Source organism: Bos javanicus, chromosome 18, assembly GCF_032452875.1.
Source record: "Bos javanicus breed banteng chromosome 18, ARS-OSU_banteng_1.0, whole genome shotgun sequence".
Lineage (NCBI taxonomy): Eukaryota > Metazoa > Chordata > Mammalia > Artiodactyla > Bovidae > Bos > Bos javanicus.
Window position 1 is genome coordinate 36,639,506 of NC_083885.1, and position 23,976 is coordinate 36,663,481.

At 40.4% G+C, this 23,976-nt stretch overlaps 2 protein-coding genes across 3 annotated transcripts in view; one reads left to right on the plus strand and one right to left on the minus strand.

Moving 5' to 3' along the window:
* Positions 1-23,976, plus strand: part of NIP7 (nucleolar pre-rRNA processing protein NIP7) — a 66,954-nt gene that overhangs the window by 10,665 nt on the left and 32,313 nt on the right. The window lies entirely within an intron of this gene.
* On the minus strand, positions 105-22,337 carry TERF2 (telomeric repeat binding factor 2). Of its 2 annotated transcripts, none has more exons than XM_061387727.1 (10): positions 21,944-22,337; positions 21,728-21,823; positions 20,957-21,087; positions 11,361-11,447; positions 9,937-10,083; positions 9,378-9,487; positions 7,740-8,132; positions 3,410-3,495; positions 1,712-1,755; positions 105-1,260 (listed from the first exon to the last, which is right to left on the minus strand). In XM_061387727.1, exons 1-10 carry the CDS (start codon positions 22,320-22,322, stop codon positions 1,102-1,104), a joined length of 1,632 nt encoding a protein of 543 aa, XP_061243711.1. In that variant the 5' UTR covers positions 22,323-22,337; the 3' UTR covers positions 105-1,101. The 2 variants fall into 2 exon arrangements, with proteins under 2 accessions (XP_061243711.1, XP_061243713.1); XM_061387729.1 differs by having other exon boundaries at positions 1,712-1,752; positions 21,944-22,211.

The following is a 23,976-nucleotide window of genomic DNA, read 5'->3' on the forward strand; positions in this document are numbered from 1 at the left end:
ACAGTTTGACATTAGTTTCTTAACACAAACAGCAGGGTTTACCAAAGCTTGTTCAGCATTTTGCTATCTCCGTTTTTTCAGCTGCAATTAAACAGCTACTTAAATTTGAGAGAAGCAAGACTTTAATGAAGAATGCTACAAGTTATGGACAATAATTAGTTCTCATTTTAAAAAAAGATTACAGAAAACACTTTACTGAAATTCTTTTTTTGCTAAAAAGACAGTCGTTAAGGATCTGAGAGACAGCAAGCACAACACAGTACAAAAGGAGAAGGGAATGTTGAATTCCAGTGCAAGACACTAACACAGCACAATTAGGGAACCAGGCGGAAGCAACCATTTCACAAAGAATGGAATTAGGCATTTATACTTAATCAGGATTTTTTTAAGCTTTAAAAGTCCAGCATAAAGAAGGGAATTGGGAAGAGTGGATGGGGACAGGGGCTAAGCTTATCTACAATCACCATTTTACCAAAAAACACACTGGTTCAACCACGTGAGAAGTGGAGGTTAAACCTGCCTACAGAGGCCAGCAAATAGAGCAAATGCCAAGGCAGTCACATTTCTAGGTGTCGATGTCACAATTGGCTGAACAATGTTTAAAGGGACTCTGATTCCACCAGGACTGGGCTCTCATCAACCTGGGCTCACGACAGTTGAAGTTCCTTTGCATTTGCATCAGAAGGCCAAAGCTTTACCTGGAAGAAGTTCACTCCAAATAATGCTCATGTTGCTGGTTTTAACAGGTCATGGAGTCAAAAGTGGCTCCTAATAGACTCCACCATTTCCTAGGAGAAGGTTCTACTGATTACCAGGGATTTAAATTCAAGCAAACCACTAAAGAAGGGAAATACTAATGGTATTCTGGCACTGTACAAGCTATGTGCCTGTCATCTCTGCCAAGGACATGGGGTGGACTTGGCTTTGTTTCTCAGCTCCATGATCTCCAACTGTGATGAAGTGGAACTGGGACCTCTCCCACATGAGAGGAGGATGCCCAAAATTCTCATCCCAGCCCAGCTTCTGAAAGAAACAGCAGACTACCAGGGGCTATTATTAGGAACCATGCTCCTGTGAATTCTGTGGAAATGAAAGCCTGTTTCAGTTCATGCCAAGTCTTTTCATGGTCCGCCAACGATCCTTAATCATCACAGCTGTTCGGTTAACAAATGGGTAGTTTTTAGAAATGGCAGCCCAGTTTCCTTCTCCATACTTCTGCACTCCAGCCTTGACCCACTCGCTTTCCTCTACAGTCCACTTCTGCAAGGGGAAAGAAAAGAGAGAAGCAAAGGATTTATCACCACCTGTTCACTCCACTTACATTTTCATATAGTGAAGAGGTCTAGGAGAATAATCTGAACCCAAAGAAAGGATTTATACTCTTAAAACATGATACAGATTATAAGTTAACACCATGGATTTGAACATTTACTAATTCTCAGTTGTCTTACTGTTGTGTCCTCAACTAATCATTTCTGCATTTAGAACTTTAAACATCTATTGTTTATGGTTGGGAAATTTGTCAGCTTTCTGACCTAGATTTTTCTTCCAGAGAGTAACTACTACTTTAGTTTGGATTATCTGAAAACTACAAATTTTTTTACCAGGTGCATGGGTAGTCTATGCCTGAGAAATGTGGGTACTTATTATTTTACCTCTCTTCTACCGCTACAACCAGAAAAGATTAGAAAAGACAGTTTAAAAAAATTACCTGCTTTTTTGTTGTATTGGTTGCACTCTCTTCATCTGGTGCTGCTGGAAAACATTAGAAGCAGACTCATATCAGAGCTCACCTTTCTCAGCACAACCCACAAGAAAAAGACACACAACATCGCCAAAGGGAAAACTTGATTCAGATTTTACAAACTTTGAGAGAATAAAGGATATCACTAAAGGATAATTTGTCTTTGTCCTTTGCTTGCAAGATACCAATCATTTGAGTCCATGGGAATCTGTACAAAGCAAATACTTCACAAACAGGCATTCAGTAAACGGTCAGGATTTCAGGCTCTTTAGTAAAACAGTATCGTTTTCTAAACTTAACTGAGAACTGTGGTATTTAAAATCCTAATATATATATTAATATATGTATATACTCCTAATATACACATACATATATGTGTGAATATGTAATATATGTATTTGTGTATATACGTACACCTATGAGTGTGTGTGTGTGTGTATAATTTGTTAACTCCTTGTTTACCACTGCTTTGAAATAACCCAGTTTTATTGTTTTTTAATTTCCAAAATATTAGATGTAAGTAAAATTTGGCTCAATTCCTCAAACAAAAAGAATGGGGTAATTATTGCTTCCCACTCCAACAGACCATGTAAGATCTATTCAGATTCTACCTTTTCATCATTATGGCTATAGGTCAGGCTTCATAAAACAAGGACCAAGATAATTTTTTAAAGGACCAGAGGGCTACAGGAGGGTATACCAGACATGCCATCTCAAGCCAACAAGAGCCAGTTAAAAAGCTGTGTTAAGGCAAAGTTGCATAAACGTGGAACCTGCTGCAGGGTCTGCCTTAGCAGACATCACTGTCCCAGGTATGCTTCCTAAAGAATGAGGGAGGGTAACGCAGAAGAAGGGGTACTTACAAGAGCAGATTATTTTTAAATTATGAAGTATTTCCTACTATATATAGTAGAAGCAGATTTCTGAAACTGACAAATCTGGACTGCATCAGAAGTAGATGTTTTCTAGAACTTTTATATCCTGTTTTTAAACATATTTAATGCCACTTTTATTAACCGTTATTTCTCCCATCTTCTGTGTAATCTTGATTTTGCCAACTATGTTTTTGCCAACAAAAGGTAATTCTTAAGGACAAAACCTTTGAGACCGGCAAAAGATTACTGGTTGCTGCTGTGTTACAAAAGTCTTCAGCTTTTTTACAGTAAACCTTGTTACAAGACTAAGGTTTAGCATGTAGATATTTTCATTAGAGTGCAAAGTATGTGGGAGGGGGGGGAGGATCCTAATGCAAATGCTATGAAGCTTAGTATTCATTAAGGGAAAGTAACATTTCTCATCTTGGAAAAAAAACATTTACTATACAGAAACTGGTAAGAGACCATTTAGTTAAATAAGAAATGTAGGGAATGACCACTTCTACCTTTTCTAATTAAAATACTTTGGGAAGAATATCAACTACCATTAAATATAGGGTTTATTAAACCAAACCAAGAATTTTCTTTTAACTGTAAAATGTTGCTCTGATAGTCTCCAATCTTTAATAGGAAAAGACAAAACTGATTCCTCATGAATCACTATATGGAACTTTTAAACTTTTTTCTATTTTGGAGACAAGCAGTTTCTGGAACACTGATGTGACAGTAGCATGCATCTGTACTTCAGCAAGTGTCAAGGAGAGAGACCAGTGAGAATCTTCTGGCTTACCCTGAACTTGAAACAGTTCGTCCTCTTCCACCCAAGTCTCTTTTTCTTCAACCCCATTAGAGCTGTTCCACTTGCCTTTAGTTACTCTGAGGTAAAATCAATGAGAGGACAAGGTGTAAAACAAAATCATCCCAAACTCAGCACTGAATACATCACCATCCCCTTTCAACAACCTGTTCATTTTCCTGGGGCTTTCTGTTTGGTTGGTTTGAACTCCTAAAGATTTCAGCGTTATTCTAACCTAGAAGCTGCAAATTCCTTCCCCTCTGTCATAGAGATGCTCTGTTCCTATCTCTGGAGTGTTCTTTTTTTTTTTTTTTGGAGTGTTCTCCTTTTCCTCCCCATTCCTCAAGCCCAAGCCCACGGTCCAGTACCTTTCACCAGTATCATACTAGCCTCTTAATTGGAATCTCTCCCCTCCAGCCCTTTCTCCTTCCAAAGCCACCTGAACAGTCATCCTAAACTTACAGATCCCTCCTCTATTCAGTGATGCTTCTCACTGTGTAAACAGTTAAGACTAAATGGCCATATAGGGGAGCCAAGATCATCCAGTCTGGCCCATCAGTTTCTCATCAGTTCCTCCTCTCCCCACCAACATCCCTGCCACACCACCCACACACTCACTCAAACAGGACAGCCTCACCCTCCTCCCTCCTATGAGCTCTACTTTCCTGCCTCTGTTTAGTTCTCTCTGCTTGGGATTCCCTTCCCTGCCAAGTGAAGTCTTTCAAGGCCACCATTCTCAATGAAGACTGCCCGACACATACAAAAATCCCTTGCTCCTCTGCTTCCACTGTACTACACAACCATTTCACACCATACCTGTAACCATAAGCACCTTGACAGCAGAGACCATTATCCTCATTTGTCTACCCCAAACCCTTGCACCGTAACACATACCCTAACAGAAGCTGGAGAGAGATTAACTAAACTAACAATTGGATTATCAAAGAGCCATAAAGGAATTATACTATCAAAGATTACAGTAGTAAGCAAACAAGAATCCTCCCTGTGAACATGAAATTTTTAGTACCTAGTTGCAACCAAAAACAGTTCCAAAACTAAAAAATAATCCAAAATCCAAGTTGCTAAATAAATGGAATTATATATTGTCTTACCGTACATAGCACAAATCCGACCTCAGAATTATAACATCCTTTACAAAACAAACATGGAAAGTATCTGAACTAAGTTTTGAAGAATTTATAGAGATCAAAATCACCTGAAAAACCTGACAAGCGAGCACAGACAAACTGCTGTCTTCTTCCCCACTATGAAATTTTGTTGCAAAGCCTGTGGGGGTATTTTTCAAATGAGCAATGAAAGCAATTTGCTTAATAAATGCATACACTTGAAAAAAATTTCATAAGTTTTCTATACAGTTACTTAACTGACTGAGACAAATAGTGAACTCTCTTGTTTTTAAATTAGATCATAACCTCCAAAAGGTATTTCTAAGAATAACTGATTTGAGACAGAGTAAAAATTACATGAGGTTTATCCATCTCAGGATGTTAGCTGTGTTAAGTACTGCTCATAAATAAAAGTCAGGATCAGAGTTTAAGTTTTCCATCAATTTATCCAAGTCCTGGGATAAAACTGGTTTTTACCTCTATGTCCATCATTTTCACCTAAGTGGCTGGTCATTCTTCTGTAGACTGTCTTTGCAGATCACTTTGGTAACTTTCTGCGCCTCCTCTGAACTCAGCATTTATTACATGTATAAACGTTTCAGTATTTCCTAACTTCTCATGTTGTAGACGGGGCTCAGACCTGGTTCTCATCTTGACTGCTAGCTGGCTGTGCAGACTCCTGGCTCACTGCGCTCCTAAGTGGTGAAGTTAGAACAGCTTAATGGTCTTAGAGGGGTTGGCAGACTATAGCCTGTGGCTACTGGTTTTTGTAGAGCCCTTGAACTAAGAATGGTTTTTATATTTTTCAAAGAGTGGTAAAAAAAAACAAAATAATATGCAACAGAGACACAAATGGCCCACAAAGGCTAAAATGTTTCCTTTCTTACCCTTTTTTTTTTTTTCTTTCTTTCTTACCCTTTTATAGAAGTTTTGCTAGTGGCCCCTTAAATTCCGAGAACCAAGAACTGTTACTTTGGTTGATAAAATACCTCTTAAGCACTAGTTCTGTGCCAAGTGCCATGAGGGATATGAAAGCCTAATAGTTGTGGCCCCATCAAGGTGACAGACCCTAAGCCTGCCTTCCCTGCCTCCGATTCCACTGGCCCAGCCTCCCCTGAGTCCTGATTGCGCACCAGGCAGCAGGCTCCACCACCCTCCTCTCCTTTCCCTCAGTGTTGGTACAAAAGCTGTCAGTGATGTCTGCTCAGAGGCTTTCAGATTAGGTGTATTAGATTTATTTGGGGCACAGCAAAGCAGATTAGAGAGCACTCCCCATCCCTTCTCACTCAGTAGTCAGGAACCCAACACTGCAGGTTATTGATATGAAGCCCCTCTTGAGAATCTCTGCCTGATAGAACAGAATAGGAGCTAAAATCTGGCCCATCTACCTTCCAGACCTTTCTCCCTTCATCCTCTCTGTGCACTGTATTCTCCTGCCATACAGACTGCATGACAGTTTCTGGAGCATACCAGGCTTTCTTGAGCTGTAAGAGGTTCCCACTGCCCAGAACCCCACAGCTCCCAATATGCTGGATGACTTCCTACTCATTCTCCAAGGCTAGCCCCTCTGCAAGGTTGCCCACCCACAACTCTGCTGCCCAGGTCAGCTCTTCTTCCCTGCAGCTCCCAGGGCACCTCACATAAGCTTCTTCTAGAACCAGAGTCAGGGAATCCCTTTTTTCTATAAAGTGCATATAGTATCTTAAGCTTTGCAGGCCTTACTGTCTTTGTTGCAACTACTCGACTCAAGGTAGCAGCCACAGACAATACATAATTCATAAGTGTGGCTGTTCCAATAAAACTTTATTTACAAAAACAGGCAACAGGTGGACTTATCCAAGAGGCCATAATTTGCCAACCTCTGCTTTAGAGTACCCATCCTTCCTCATACCCTTGACAGATCCTTCCATTTATAAAGCCACTGTAATCATACTCTTTCCAGTTTCCTCATCTGTTCATGGGAGCAACACCTATACTTCATAGAATTGCTGTGAGAGGCAGAGATCAGGTATCAAATGAGAATAATTGTGTTATTCAGCTTGCCCAGCCAATGACTGACTCACTTCTAAATGCAGATAGTGATATATAGTGCAGAACTGTGCCTGAGTATAAATCACTTATCAGATGCCACAGCCCCACACAGTACCTAGCACAAGCATGCTGGGGCATAGGTCCCCAAACATCTACAACAGAGTGCAGAAGTAGAGATGGCAGTGACCTTAGATCAGTGAGGTGATCACTTACAGCAGGTTGACCAGGGGAAGTTTATGGAGGTGAAGCAGCTTGGTGTACATGGTGTATCAACATGGGTTTTTGTGTCAAGACTAACTAGGATTTAAAAATCCCAAAGCCCAATTTTGCCACTTTTTAGCTGTATGGCTTCCGATAAGTTAGTAACATTTCTGAACCTTCCTCACCGATAAAATGGGGCTAATAAATCACTCAGAGTGAGGAGTGTAGATATTAAGATAATTGAAAGTGCTTGGCCCACAGAAAGTATTTAGTTAACATCGCTTCTCTTCCCTTTGAAAGACAGATGGGGTTCTGACAAGCTATGGAAGAATGATAGTCCAAACTGGGGAATGAGAGGCAGCAAGAAGAGCAGAGTGACAGAAACAGGGTTAAGGGGAGCAAGCAGACCAGTCAGCCTAAAGGAAAGATCCACAAGAGGGCACAAAGGTAGCAAAACTGAAAGCCAGGTTGGGGTCATGAAGTGGAGCGAAATGAAAGCACTCTAACCACTGCCCCACAGAGCCTAGCAGAATGTGAGAGATTAGTATTTACTGAATTTGCCAAGTTTCAAATGTCCATTGAACATGCAAAACTATAAATATTCATAAATCTCTTTTAAGGATCAGAGTATAATGTGGCCCAATTCAAACAAACTTCTTGTAAGAAGACTACTATTTAGTAGTCAAGGCACTCAGCAGTTCACTAAAAATGGAAGCAGTGGTGAGTAGGAGGCTCTGACACCCTTCCACTCCCACCTAGTGCAATGCCTGGAAGCCCAGCACAGGGCTTCAGAACTGGCAGAATGGCTATGATGTCCCTCCCCACCCTGAGTCACACTCTAGCAGTCTGAGCAAGCCTTGGTGGTGAATAACGTAGCTGAAAGTTACTTCATTCATGGAAGCAATACCAGGCCTAACCAGGACCACCAACCAGCCCCCAAACTTCTACAAAGAAGGTCTTCATACTTGGGATTCTTCTCCCCAGGGAGGGGTTGGTTGAGGACAGTGGGCTTGGATGGTGATGCCGGTGTGACCTCCTGGGAAGAGTCGAGGCCTGAGCTCGGCTCAGTACTCTGGCTGTCCTCCTCCAAAACCAGTCTGCTTATTGTCATGCGCTTGGTCTTGGGCTGCAGTTCAGAGCCACCCTCACCCTCAGTGGGGGCAGAACTTTCATTATCATCTTTTCTTGTTCTCTTGTTTTTGAGGGCTGGTGATGGTGGGCACACTTTATTAGGAAAGACCATATCCTTCTGGTCCAGTTTTGAGAAGGCTGCCTCAGAATCTTGTGCACTGGACAGTGTCTTGAAAGCTGCTTTCAGAGTCCTAATCCCAATGGTGGTTGGTGTGCTCTGTAGCTGCCTACAAACAACACAAACACAGAGAAATCAGTTTCATCACTGCTGAGGCCTGTCCAAGCAGCTGCAACTTTTTCATACTGTGAAGCTTCAAATTATAGACTCAAGTTGAGAACTCTTCATTTAAAAAAAAAGAAAAGTGCGTGATACAGCCTTTATTTATAAGCACTTCCATTTATAAGTGTTAAGCAGAGGTTTTAAATATGATATGTAAATTGAATTATGAAGCTTAAACTTCAAGAGAACCTAAAAGGAACTAGGGCCAAAGATACTCCCTCCAGAGACCTCTTCAGCGGGTGCACTAATCCGTTACTCTGCATGGACTAAAGCAATGCTTTCCGTTAATGCAAGAGCTCTGCAGAATGTCTAACAGCTATAAGTCCATCTGGATGACCAACTGATAATCCAGCAATCTCACCTTCAAGTCTAAACTCTTCTTCCAGCCGTCCCAGTCCAACCCTCATGTGAGACTAGTTAAAGAGTGGTCTCAATTCTTCCCTGTTTCTCCTACAATACACTTATAAATGGGATCTTGAGAATTCTCAGTGAGGGGCATGCCACAGTCTTGGAACAATAAGAAACTGCCTTTTCAAAATAAAGTTCATCGAGCATTTGGAATAGCTAGTATGTTTTAAGTAAACACTGTAAGGAGAAGGCAAACTGGCAGCCGGCATGCCAATCCTAGCTGGCAGATGTGTCTTATCTAATCTTTTTTTCTTTCCCCTTAATTAGACTAACTACCAACATTCAAAAATTGGGAAATCTCAAAAAATATTTTTTGCAACTATCACACAAAGCTGGAAAGCATGCTTTCTCTGGGTCGCAGTCCCATGCCCTCAACTGTATTGTCCTGGACCCACTTTGCTCCTTTACATCTCCTACAGGGCCCTCAAAGAGATCTCTGCTTTGTTAACTGGTCTCAGGAATTTGATTCACAAGTCTAAACGCTGTATTGAGATAACATATCAACAGGGAAGTACTGAGGCAAAGACAGAGAAACAGAAGGAAAGAGCCTTTGAAGAATAAATAGCCAGTCGGGAACTTCTGCCTAAGACCTAACCTCCTGTTTTCAATATTCCCATTTTCCCAGGGTGTGCTCTGTGAAACCCACAGTGCCTTCCTTGAGTAGCTCAGTAACATGTTAGGAGGTCAAATCACCAGGAAGAACTGACTCTGCTCTAAGATGACGACTATGCTTCCAACTACCTCTGTTTTTCATCCCAACATCACAAAAGTGCATCCCTCTTACCTGGCAGGTTCTCTGAGTGGCTTTTCCACAGGCTCTGGTGCTGGCTGAGGTTGTGGTTCTTTCACTGTGGCTGAGGCGGAGGACTCAGATTTCAAAGCCTTTCTGGCCATCTGAGAAAGGAAAAATATCGTCAAGAAGAGGAAGTCACAGAATTTCATTAACTCTCTGCTTTTACCATGAACATATTCAATATGCAAGCATGTTTCATTTACAAACCCAATTTAGGCAAAGACTACAGGAGGACATAAAAAGGGAGAAAACTTAAAGAACTGTCTTAAATTTCTTTCTTCTTTCCTTCCCCACATAATGGCTCATAGTTTTCTATACTAAAGGAGAACTCAATCTGAGTAGTACTAAAAGGATTTTGATGTTGCAAGAATTCCAAACAGTTATTTTGGACAACAAACTAAGTGATTTTACTTTATGTCTCCTCTTCTGTCCTTTTACTCTCACCCCTAATCTAGTTTCTGAATCCTACATAGACCTTTGGGGTCACATGCAAAAGCCAGACTTTTGGTTTTCTTTGAAACTTAGAATGACCAATGTTTCCAAGCCCCACCGTGAGGAGGTAGGGCTCTGCGTCATCCAGGTGACTCTCCAGGAAGCGCAGCATCTTCTGCTGGAAGGTCTCATAGGAGAAGTTCTGGATCACAGGGTGGGCCAGGTTCTTTTCACGGATAATGTTTAGGAGGTCATTTCTCAGCTTCTACACAAAGGACCAATAGTAGAAACATGAGAAAAAAAACTCCAGTAAAGATTCAGTGATGAGTTAAGACAACACTATCAGAACTTTCTCAGTGCTGTCAATGAATAGCACTAGGAGAAAAGGAAGCCTACCACAGTGTGTAACTGTTGCTGCTGCTAAGTCGCTTCAGTCGTGTCTGACTCTGTGCGACCCCATAGACGGCAGCCCACCAGGCTCCCCCATCCCTGGGATTCTCCAGGCAAGAACACTGGAGTGAATTGCCATCTCCTTCTCCAATGCATGAAAGTGAAAAGTCAAAGTGAAGTCGCTCAGTCGTGTCCCACTCTTAGCGACCCCATGGACTGCAGCCTAACAGGCTCCTCTATCCATGGGATTTTCCAGGCAAGAGTGCTGGAGTGGGGTGCCATTGCCTTCTCCACCACAGTGTAGAACAGGTCAAAAATTACTGACCAGTCACGGTTACTATGTAGCTATACAAAAGGAAAAAAAAAAGATGAAGAACTTAGGATCTAAAGTACCTTTCTACTTTTACATATAAAGACTTTTAAACTTTCAAAAAAGATAACCGAAACAGATGAAAAGCTCCGTATGTACTAGTATAAAAAGATCTCCAAGATACATTAAGTGAAAATAGCAATTTAATGGTCAAGTTTGTGTGTAGAATACACTCACATATGTATGTGGGAAGAACAGGAAGACTGGATATATGTGTCTGTCTGTACATACACACATGCACACTTATTTGCCTACATATGCACAGAATCTCTTAAGGAGAAAAAAGCATTGGTTCCCTCTAAGGAGAGGAATGAGATAGCCAAGTCAGAGATGAGAGAATTTTCACTAAGCTATTTTGTTGTATTTATGAATGTTGTATTATATACATGTGTTAACTTTTCAAAAATAAAATTTATATTTATATATTAAAAAAAGAGCGGGGTACCAGCAGAGTTTTTGACACCAGAAAACAGGCGTTGAGTCCTCAGTAAGGCAGATTCTCAAGTCTGCAGGATCAGCATTTATGTAAATAAAGTCAGATGTGTTAGTACCGGTGCTGATCACTAGTTTTGTCACACACCTGGCAGAAATGGTCAAGTAAATGATTTCTGTAAATTCTTCAAATTTTTGAAAAGCCATTCTAACAGTAAATTATCTTAGATATAAAAGACATGTTCAAGATACTGAATATTAACATTCCTGACAGAGAACCCTTTCCCTGTTTCCCCATAAAAAGCAATGAGCTGGATATAGGTAATGGAAGCAAAGTATATCAAATTTACCTGAGTTGTAGGGTCCTTGGACATATGTTTTTTCAAAATTTTTGAAGCCTTTTCAAATTCTTTGTTTTTGATACAAATAATGACTGCCTAAAAAAGGAGGAAAAAATTTTTAACTGTTGTAATAATGAAAGATATAATCAGAATATCAAATATCAAAATAAGCTCTACTGAAAAGTAAAACTGAGTCTTATATATCCAAGAACTTTTCACATTCTATCAAATTCCTGTATAAAAAACTAACAATTATTTTTCAACCATATGAACAACTGTGTAAGGTACTACAGTGTGTAATGTACTAGATTTTCAGTATTCAGTTCAGTTCAGTCACTCAGTCATGTCCAACTCTTTGTGATCCCATGGACCACAGCACACCAGGACTCCCTGGCCATCAGACTCCCAGACTTTACCCAAATTCATGTCCATTGAGTTGGTGATGCCATCTAACCATCTCATCCTCTGTTGTCCCCTTCTCCTCCTGCCCTCAATCCTTCCCAGCATCAGGGTCTTTTCAAATTAGTCAGCTCTTCACATCAGGTGGCCAAAGTATTGGAGTTTCAGCTTCAACATCTGTCCTTCCAATGAACACTCGGGACTGATCTCCTTTAGGCTGGACTGGTTGGACCTCCTTGCCGTCCAAGGGACTCTCAAGAGTCTTGTCCAACACCACAGTTCAAAAGCATCAATTCTTCAGCGCTCAGCTTTCTTTATAGTCCAACTCTCACATCTGTACATGACTACTGGAAAAACCATAGCCTTGACTAGATGGACCTTTATTGGCAAAGTAATGTCTCTGCTTTTGAATATGATATCTAGGTTGGTCATAACTTTTCTTCCAAGGAGCAAGTATCTTTTAATTTCATGGCTGCAGTCACCATCTGCAGTGATTTTGGAGCCCCAAAATATAAAGTCTGACACTGTTTCCACTGTTTCCCCATCTATTGCCATAAACTGATGGGACTGGATGCCATGATCTTAGTTTTCTGAATGTTGAGCTTTAAGCCAACTTTTTCACTCTCCTTTTTTCACTTTCATCAAGAGGCTCTTTAGTTCTCATCTGCATATCTGAGGTTATTGATATTTCTCCCAGCAATCTTGATTCCAGCTTGTGCTTCCTCCAGCCCAGCGTTTCTCATGATGTACTCTGCACAGAAGTTAAATAAGCAGGGTGACAATATACAGCCTTGACGTACTCCTTTTCCTATTTGGAACCAGTCTGTTGTTCCATGTCCAGTTCTAACTGTTGCTTCCTGACCTGCATACAGGTTTCTCAAGAGGCAGGTCAGGTGGTCTGGTATTCCCATCTCTTTCAGAATTTTCCACAGTTTATTGTGATCCACACACTCAAAGGCTTTGGCATAGTCAATAAAGCAGAAATAGATGTTTTTCTGGAACTCTCTTGCTTTTTCCATGATCCAGCAGATGTTGGCAATTTGATCTCTGGTTCCTCTGGCTTTTCTAAATCCAGCTGGAACATCTGGAAGTTCAGGTTCACATATTGCTGAAACCTGGCTTGGAGAATTTTGAGCATTACTAGAGTGTGAGATGAGTGCAATTATGCAATAGTTTGAGCATTCTTTGGTATTGCCTTTGGGATTGGAATGAAAACTGACCTTTTCCAGTCCTGTGGCCACTGCTGAGTTTTCCAAATTTGCTGGCATATTGAGGGCAGCACTTTCACAACATCATCTTTTAGGATTTGAACTAGCTCAACTGGAATTTCATCACCTCCACTAATTCAATATTACATTGGAATTAAAAAAAAAAAAAAAAAGACAGCTGATAACAGCAGAATCTGATCTACTGGATTACAGACCATTTACTCAATCTGAATAGGGCCTCCTATGGAAAGGCAAAATGGACAGAAGACCCCTGGAACAGGTGGTTTTGTTCTTTTGGGATGCACAAGCTTTGATGTAACGGGGGAATGAGAGGAGGATATACTGCGGGGTGGACAGGGGGAGGGACTTGCTGACCAGAGGTCCACTAGTGGAACTCAGGCCAATTCAGTAAGAGAACCAGCACAGCCTCTCATACTATAAACCCCAGGGGGCTAACTCCACAAGCAGCACAGAAAACAGCACAAAGTTCCACATAGGATGAGAAGGTCTCCTCAGTCACAGAGAAAAAGGAGAGTCAGTCAAGAAACCTATGTTCTATGTTCCAAGAGCACACACAGAGTGGGCAAATAACAGTGACTGAAAATTAAAAAGGATATTTAAAAACATGTGCACATTTTTTTAAAAATGAGGAAAGCCAGGAAAAAATTGGTACCACCTGGAGTTATCTAATAGGATAAAGTAGCTAATTTAAATACAGTGTCAAAGAAACATACCTCACACACACAAAAAAAGGAAGGAAAACTGTTCCACAGATATTTTCAGTTCTTCACAGGGAAGAGTTTAAGGAGATACATACAGATCAAAGGAAGGAGGACTAGCAAGGGAATTCAGAAAATACAAATTTCTGGTGCTTCTGTCCTCAACAGGCTGAGCACAACCATATAGGGCAAAGGAAACTGGCATCACATGCTTCTGAATAGCAGTTACAACACTAAGTTCCTGCTGCCAGGGAGGGGACGAAGTAAGTCTTTTCATTTTAATCAGATCATCATATTCACTTTTACATCATTATCAGCAGAACAACTATACTAAGACTATACTTACTTTCTTGAAGAATACAAAGGTTTTACCTTTTATAAATCATTTAGGTCCTATTATGTTTTAGCTCTTTTTAGGTGTACTGTTCTAACACGTGTCAACTCCTGCGGCCACCACAATGATGCCAGAGCCACGGATCCAATAAACCTCCCTTATGCTGCACTCTATAGTTACCTCTTCTCCACCCCTAACTCCTCATCTTTTCACCATTTCATCTCTTCAGAATGTCATGTATATGGTATCATATAAATGGAGTCACTCAGCTTAGTTTTTAAAGGATATAGCCTTGAGTCTGGCTTCTTCCCCTTAGTGTAATGCCCTTGAGACCTGTGTCTTTCCCTTAGTACAATAATGCCCTTGAGATACCTTTCTGCATCCCCATCAGCAATGTATGAAGATTCCAGTTGCTCCATATTCACACTCACACTTATTAGTGTTAGAGGAGTTTTAAAGTTTAGCCATTCTAATAGGTATGTGCCAGAATTTCCCCACTGTCTAAATGGTGAGCCTCTTTTAATGTTATTTGCCAACAGTATATTCTCTCTAGTTGTTTTCTTTGGGGTGTTTGTTTTCTTGTTCATTTTGAAAGGTCTTTAGATATCTTGGCTATAAATTCTTTGTCAGATATGTGATTTGCAAATATTTTCTCCCACTCTATAGCTTGTCTTTTCATTCTCTGAACAGTGTTTTTCTCAAGTTTTAATTTTGATGAAGTCTATTTCATGCTCTTGTGGAGCATGCTTTTAGTATCATATCTAGAAGCTTTTTACCTTAAGTCCAGGACATAGTTTTGCTTGTTTTTTTTTTTTTACTGTTTTCTTCTAAAAGTTTTATTGCTTAACATTTAGATTACGATCCACTTTGAATCAAGTTTTTGTAGGAGCTTTAGGTCAAGGTTCCTTTATTTTTGCATATGGACATCCAGTTGTTTTAATTCCATTTATGGAAGACTATCCTTTTTCCACTAAAATTCCTTCACATTAAAAATATATATATTTATTTGGCTGCATCAGGTCTTAGCTGTGGCATGCAGGATCTTTCAGTTGCAGAATGTGGGATCCACTTCCCTGACCAGGGATCGAACCCAGGCCCCCTGCATCAGGAGCGCAGAGTCCCAGCCACTGGACCACCAGGGAAGTTCACCTTCACATTTTTTTGTTAAAAATTGATCAGTCATGTTTGTATGGGTCTATTTCTGGACTCTGTCTTCTGTTCCACTCATCTGTCTATAGTCATGAATACTGTAGCTTTATAGTAATTCTTAAAATTGGGTGTGAGTCCTCTAGCTTTGTTCTTCTTTTACAGAACTGTCGTGATTTTAGTGTTTTTTTTTTTACCTTACCATATGTCATCTAGAATCAGTCTAACAGAAAATCCTGCAGAGGCTGTGATTAGAATTATAGTAAATCCATAGATCTGTTGGAGAGAATTGACATCTTAACTATATTAGGTCTTCTAATCCATAGACAGGGTATTTCTTTCCATTTACTAGGTTGTGATTTCGTTAGCATCTTGTAATTTTTCCACATACAGATCCTACATTTTTTGTTTGTTTGTTTTTGGCTGGCTGGGTCTTCGTTGCTGTGCATGGCTTTCTTTGGCTGTAGTGAGCAGGACTACCGTCTGGTTGCAGTGTCAGGCTTCTCCTTGCGGCGGCTTCTCCGGTTGCAGAGCATGGGCTCTAGGACGCGCAGGTGTCAGCAGTTGTGGCACGTGGGTTTAGTTGGCATGCAGCATGTGGGATCTTCCTGGACCCAGATCAAACCATGTCCCCTGCATTGGCAGGCAGATTCTTAACCAATGAACACAAGGGAAGTCCCACCTACATGTTTTATTATTAGATTTATACCTAAGTATTTTTTCTTTTCTTCTTTGGAACTATTATAAATGATACTGTTTTGATAATTTCATTTCAGTGCTAGCATATCACTGATTTTGTGTGTTGATCTTATATCCTGCAGTCTGGCTAAACTATTTATTATATAGCTTTTTGATATATTCCATGGAATTTTCTATATGGATAGCCATGTGATCTGAAAAAAGGGACAGTTTTATTCCTTCTTTTCCAATCTGTTATTTTTCTTGACTTCACTGCACTGGCTAGGTCTTCTAGTATGATGTAGAATGGAAGTGAGAACAGACAGCTTTCCCTCATTTTGGATCTTAGGGTCAAAGCATTCTGTTCTTCGCCATTAACTATGATGTTCCCTGTAGGTTTTTTGTAGATGCCTTTTGTCAGGTTGAGTAAGTTTCCTTCCGTTCCTAGTTTGGTCTGTGTTTTTACCATGAACTGATGTTCAATCTTGTCAAACGCTTTTTCTGCTTCAATTGATATAATCATATGATTCTTTCTTTGGACCAGCAGGGTAAAGTACATTCATTGATTTTCAAATATTGAACCAGCCTTGCATTCCTGGGCTTTAGTTTCCCCATTCTGCCACATACTAACTGTATCTGCATCCAGGACTAAGCATCAGAATAGACAAAAAAAAAAGTGGAATCCATTTCAAGTTCTGGGAATTACAGCTCCACTGCTAAAGAAAAAAGGTTCTCTTCCTTTGGTTTTAGGTGCCTGCCCCCCTGCCACTGTAATCATTACTATGTCACTGCTGCCACCAGTGTGATACTGCCTGGGTGCTAGGATAGAGAAGGGGGGAAAAGGAAGGAAAAAACCCCCTGAGATTTCTTCCACCCTCTCTGACCCTTAGCTGATTCCCTTTCCTACTCTTCAGACCAGAGAGAGAACTTCTCTTGGAGTTATTTCTGTTGACACCTGGAGTGTACTTCCAGGTTCAGAATCCTTCAAGTCCAGGCCTGGTGATACTAGAAAGGGGAAAAATGGTCATCTACCCATCAGCAGTTTGGTAGACTTTCATACTCTGGTCTTCTCCATTTGCTTACTGCCCTTTACATTTCTGTGTTCTCAGATAGCTGCTCCATTCATTCTGTCCAAGATTTATACTTGCATTAAGAAAGACAGAAGAGTATGCTTATCTATCTTCCCTAGAACTGGAATACAGGCCCAACTGTGTTTAATTTGTGAAACAGGAAATGTGAATGCTTTCAAAATCTAAATTGAAAGCCTACCTCCAAAGTTTGTACTATGAGCTTTTAAAAACTATGCATTAATTTGATTCCCAGGAAGTTTTTGTTTGCTGCTGTTGTTTTTTTAAGAGATGAAACTTTGCTTTTTGAAAACTTGGAAGTTTTGAGAGATAAGGATAATTTCTTCTCATGTATCTGTTAAGGTTCTTATCATGTAAGCAACAGCAATGGTCTCTGGATAACTTAAATAAAAGCAAAATTCCAAGCACATATTTTCAAAATAGCTGAGATAGGTTTATGTTGGAGGAAATGCCAGAAAGGACCTGAGAAGAGAAAGCCAAACTCACAGAAGTGAAGAAAGGCTAAAGAAGCAAACTCAGAAAGAAACCTGGATGTTAAGGAACCACAAATGCTCAAAAAGCCTTGACAAAGCTTTCTGTTTCAAGAAATTAAAATTTTAAGACAGTGTGAGATGCACCAGTCCCTCAAATGGGGTAAGTTCCCCCCCAAAGAAAATCAAGGTGGTATCACCAAAGGTGCACAGCAAAAGCAACACATAAATGTTTCCCCAAGGACATGCCATATATGTTATTCTCCTGTGTTCACAAAAACCTGGGGCCTCTTTTAGTTATAAAAAGAAAACCAACATAGGTCAATATCATTAACAGCTTACAGAAGCAGTTCTCAAACTTTTGGTCTCAGGATTCTTTATACTGTTAAATGTTAATGAGGACCCCCAAAGAACTTTTGTTTACATGGGTTATATCCATTGATATTTACTGTTATTAGAAATATAAAACATAAAAATTCAAGATATTTATTCATTGAAAAATAACAATAAACTTATTACAGGTTAATATAAATAACATATCTTCATGAAAACTACTTATTTTCTAAGACAAAAGTTTAATGAGAAGGGTGGCATTGTTTTACATTTTTGCAAATCTGGCTTAATAGAAGAAAGATGGTATTCTGCTTCTGTATTCATTCTGTTGTGATATGTTGTTTTGGTTGAAGGATATTAAAAAATTACAGCCTCACACAAAGTTGAAAAAGGGAGGATTATTTTAAGAGCTCTTTTAGAAAATGTGGATATTCTTCTTTGACTCTGCACCAAACTTTGGCAAGTGAACTTTTCATCATTATTATATTAAAATGTGATAGTCTAGCTTGCACTTTTAATGGATCTATTACCCTTGAATGGTTTTGCAATACAATTCATTGGTCATTTGGAAAATATTGGTTTACTGAGCTATGATCTTCCATGTGTTTGATACATTCATTAAAAATATTTTCAAAATCACAGTTATTAATATTATTATCAATCATATCAGAATTAAGTATTGGAAAGATACCCAGCATATGAATGTAGGTTTTCCAAAATTCTAATTTTCACCTGAAAAGCTTAAATTTTATCTCTGGCAACACATGCTCCCAATTGTTTCCATTGACATGACAAGTTCACTCTGCTCTCTCAAGAAAATGACTACCAGATTTACCACATCCAAAAAACCAAACTTTGTCAATTTCAAAAATGGTGTTCCATTACAAAAGCAGCTAGGTCAGCATGCAGCCCAATCACACAAGTACTTTTCCTGAAGAAAACCATCATGTTTTGGTATGCAATAGAAATACTACAGGAAAATTTCCTATTTTGTCAGATGAAATATTGAAAAAACATTTTGTTCAAGGCTTAATAAAATTATAATTTTTACTGCTTCATCAGACATTCTTAGGTGTATTAATAAAATTAATTAGGCTTAATAAAATTAATTTCTACTGCTTCATCAAAGACATTAACTGAAACTGGCTTTTTTTTAAACTGTAAGCATGTGCCAGTGAAGAAGACAATGACTACTAATACATTTTATTATTGCTTTGGTCATGCTATGACACCAGAAATTTTACCCATCACTGCTTTTGCATCATCAGTGTAAATGTCAGTGCACTGAAAACCTCAATTAACATTTTGGCATTATTATGAAAATAGTTTTGAACCCTTTCAGGGTCCCAAAGACCTGCAAAGATCCCTGGACCATGCATGGAGAAGTTCATACTTAACAAATAACTTATTTGATAAACTTTAAAAAACAAATTTAATAAACTTTACAAAGCTTAAAAATACAACAAAAAGCCTCAGTGAGCCTAGGCATTCCAAGATATTTTCCTAAAGATGACCACTAACAGATTCTATGACTAAATAAGAAATTTTTAAAATAAATAAACTGGAGAGACAAGTGATACAACATCATTTAATAACTTGGATATTACTATGGTAGCCAGCCTCTAAGATGGCTCCCAGTGATCCCCACCTCCTGCATAGTCCCATTCCATACACTAATCCAGCTGGTCAGGTCTACGTGAACAAGAGCATATGGCAGAAGTGGTAAGTCACTTCTGAGATTAGTTTATAAAAGACTACAGCTTTCTCTTCTCTTCGATCACTACTGCTCTAGGGGAAGCAAGCTACTATGCTCTAAGTAGCCCAAAGGAGAGACAAGAACCTGAAGTCTTCAAGCCAAAAGCTAGCAAGAAAGTGAGTCCTGCTAACAACCAATGGAGTGAGCACAGAAGTGGACTCATCAGCCCCGGATGAGTCAAAACTCAGATAACTACAACCGTAGCAGGCAGCTTCACTATAATCTCATCAGAGACTTCCAGATAGAAACACAGCTAAATCACTACCAGATTCCTACCCTGAACTAGCACCATTTCTTCCCATTCAAAAGATTCTTAAGCTATTTTCCAAGTAGGCATGGATTTCTCCTTTGCTAATGTCTTTTCTGGCATTTTATCTCTGACACAAACCTGACTCACCGATACTAAAAATCTATTCTTGTAATCATTCCTCCTTGGAATGGGAATTTTCTCAGCATTCTTTGCAATACCAAAAGTAGATCCTGCCCCAAGGTCCTTAACTGAATAAATAAAGTATCGGCATCCCACACAGTTTTTTAACTTTTTTTTTAAACAGGGTGTCTGAGTACCCAGCACACAGCCAAGGGTCCGAAAGTCTTTGCTAAGCAAGGTTTTATCTCCTACCTCTCTGCTCTTGAGATCTCATCCTTTTAGGAGGTGCTCTTTTCTTACCAATTTCCTTACTTTCACCACCAAGACAATGCTGAGCTATTGTTGTTCAGTCCCCGTCTCTGCATCTGCTTCTATACCCCCAGCCTTAGTTATTGGAGAAGAAAAAGCTTTTTCTGACTGGTTTCCATGGCCACTTCAGTGTTTTAAATATAAATAAGTTCCACTACTTAAAGCTAACTGAACCATAACATAGTTCCAGTCCCAAGTTTCTAGACACTCTACAAGCTTTTTTCTTGTCAAGAACGCTGCCTGCACCAACCTCCTACCATTACTGTTTTTCTAACTTGCTGATTATCTCAGCATCTCTGATTTTGTCTGCTCAAAGGGAATGTTTCTTAAGCCTCTCAGTAATTGCATGAAAGAGCGCAATGCAGTCCCACATTTTCCAAGGCACCAGCTCTTCTCCTTAGTCTATAATAAACAAGGGTGACCATATCCTAGGCCAGTTACTTTTAGCACTTTCAACATGTTGCTCTGAATGGTACAACCTCCAAAATGTCATTCTTCAATGCCAACTCACTTCCTGTGTACTGTGGCCCCTCCTGTCATGGCCACAAGGAAGACCATCAAAAATCACAAAAGCTGAGCACGTGCCTCAACAGTCCTTTCCAAGACTGGGCTAGGAAGAAGGGTCACCTGATGAAGTAACACCTGTGTGTGTGAGTTAATGTGTTTTGAGTGTGCTTACTTGCTCTCTCTCCATCCCTGTCTGTCCTCCACCCCACACAGGAAAGATAAGCACTGATTCCTCAAAGAACTCTTATCTTTGTTAAAAGAAAAAAGAAATTAAAAATAGAGCCTTACAGCCTCCTTGACCAGTTTTCTACTGGATTCGATCACAGCCTCTGTCAGTGTAAATTCTGTTTTAATCATCTCCAGCACATTGATAGCTGATTCCAGTGGTGTGAGCTCAGCTTCCATATCAAAGGAACAGTCTAGGACAAAAAGCACAGTTTTCACTTTAACTGTTTTCTAAAGAGCAGAAGAATTATGTCTATACATATATATATAAAACATGCAAATATAGTTAAGACTTGCATTTAATTTGTTGATATCCTGGCTACAGGCTTACAAACATGTTAAGGGTCCAAATTCAAATCCCTGAATTTCAAGTGACCTTCAGTAATTTTCAGGACAGGTAAAAAATTGGTTGTTTTTTTTTTTTAACACATGCATATGCATCTTAAATATCAGAATCAGATACAAACAGAAACTATAGATCATTTTGCTAAACAGCTGTCAAGATCAATTTAGGAAAAGAAAAAAAAAAGGTGTTCATACTTTAAAAACCCTCTACTATGGAGGAAAAATGTCCATCTTCACATAATTCAATTTAGATAGCAACAAAGTTGGGGCGAGCAAGAAACAGGTGGGAGGAAATAAACACAAAAAAGCAGCCAAGAGAATACTAAGTGGAGAAAAGTAGAGCCAGATAATAAACTCGTCCTAGAAGGAAAAAGACCACTGTGACTGAAACATAAGAGCCCACCTTAACCCCGAATCCTTCAGGATGTAAGTTTGAAAACAATGTAACCCTAAATAAGCTAAGAGAAGAACATAAAAAAATAGCCATACCTAAATTTTCCCCTTCTTCAATGCGCGACAGACACTGCATAACCCGCAGCAGCCGAGACACGGTATGCTCCTTCCCCAAGGGCCTGACAAGCAAAGCTGGGAAAGAAGACATCGTTGACTCGGCGACCCCCAGCCGCGACACGTGGGGGCGCGGGGAGTGTGCACAGATCCCCTTCCCAGGAGCCCCCAGCCTCCTTCCCCAGGGCCGGCCCTCACCCTGCATGATGTCCCGGATCTGCCTGAAGTCCCCGTACCGGCTACCCCGAAAGGCCCGCAGCGCCTCGTGGAAGTAGAACTTGAGCACCCAGCGGTTGACCGCCTCCTCCAGCCGCACCTCCCCCGCGCCGCGCTCCGCGGCTCCCCCAAGCCCGGGCGCGTGGCGCCCCCGCCGAGCCCGCCCGCCGCTACGGGACGCCCGCCTGCCTGCCGCCCTCCCGCTGCTGTCGCTGCTCCCGCCTCCTCCCGCCATCGCGTCTGATCGCCGCGCGCCCTCCCCGCCCTCCCTGCCGGGACGCTTCCTCGACTGTGACGCCGCTGGGTCACGCACGACGCCCGGGCCGGAAGCAGAGCCCGCCGTCCCGGCTCCCGCGGCCATGATACGGACGGCGTTCCGAGCCGCCCGCGGGCTTCTGGGAGGGAAAGAACCGGAGGCTTCCAGCCTCCCTCTCGGACCCCGTAGATCCCAGTGTGCTGGCCGCAATGCCTGCTGGGAGTTGAAGTCTATGTTGCCAAGACGGATACACTAACCACGGTTTGCGGTTGCCAACTCCGAAATTACGGAACGTTAGAGACACGGGGCTATGTGTAAACTATTGAAAAATGCGTGCATCTTATTAAGCATTTTTAAAATCGTGAAATGTAATATGCAGGGAGGAAACTTTATTCTAAAGTTTACGTTTTACGTTTTAGTAAGTAAAGCAAAAGGCCAGTGTTAACCCATCAGGGGTCAAGAAATAGAATATGGTCGGCACCCCAGAAATCTCTAAACATGTAAGACATATAATCTTTAAAAATTTTTTATTTTCTTTTTATAAATTTTCTTTTTTTTTGTTTTTTTTTAAATTTTTTTCTAAGACATAATTTTTTAAAATCACAGAAGTAGCACATATAGAACAATTAGAAAAAATAAAAAGTATAAGTTTAAATCAGCTATTAATATTAACATTATCCCACATGAAAAGAAAGGTTGAAATTTAGGTTTATAGCTTTCCAATATCTTGTATACCTATTTCGCTGTGTGTGTGTATGTATGTGTGTGTATATATACAAAATTGAGATTATACTATGTATATTTATATAAACTTCAATTTGCATCCAACATGTAATGAACATCTTTGCACGTCATTGCTTTTTTTTTTCCTATGGTGTCTTTAGCAGCTACATAACATGGTTCCAAATAGGAAAAGGAGTACGTCAAGGCTGTATATTGTCACCCTGCTTATTTAACTTATATGCAGAGTACATCATGAGAAACGCTGGACTGGAAGAAACACAAGCTGGAATCAAGATTGCTGGGAGAAATATCAATAACCTCAGACATGCAGATGACACCACCCTTATGGCAGAAAGTGAAGAGGAACTCAAAAGCCTCTTGATGAAAGTGAAAGAGGAGAGTGAAAAAGTTGGCTTAAAGCTCAACATTCAGAAAATGAAGATCATGGCATCTGGTCCCATCACTTCCTGGGAAATAGATGGGGAAACAGTGGAAACAGTGTCAGACTTTATTTTTTGGGCTCCAAAATCACTGCAGATGGTGACTGCAGCCATGAAATTAAAAGACGTTTACTCCTTGGAAGGAAAGTTATGACCAACCTAGATAGCATATTCAAAAGCAGAGACATTACTTTGCCAACAAAGGTTCGTCTAGTCAAGGCTATGGTTTTTCCAGTGGTCATGTATGGATGTGAGAGTTGGACTGTGAAGAAGGCTGAGCGCCGAAGAATCGACGCTTTTGAACTGTGGTGTTGGAGAAGACTCTTGAGAGTCCCTTGGACTGCAAGGAGATCCAACCAGTCCATTCTAAAGAAGATCAGTCCTTGGTGTTCTTTGGAAGGAATGATGCTAAAGCTGAAACTCCAGTACTTTGGCCACCTCATGCGAAGAGTTGACTCATTGGAAAAGACTGATGCTGGAAGGGATTGGGGGCAGGAGGAGAAGGGGACGACAGAGGATGAGATGGCTGGGTGGCATCACTGACTCAATGGACGTGAGTCTGGGTGAACTCCGGGAGTTGGTGATGGACAGGGAGG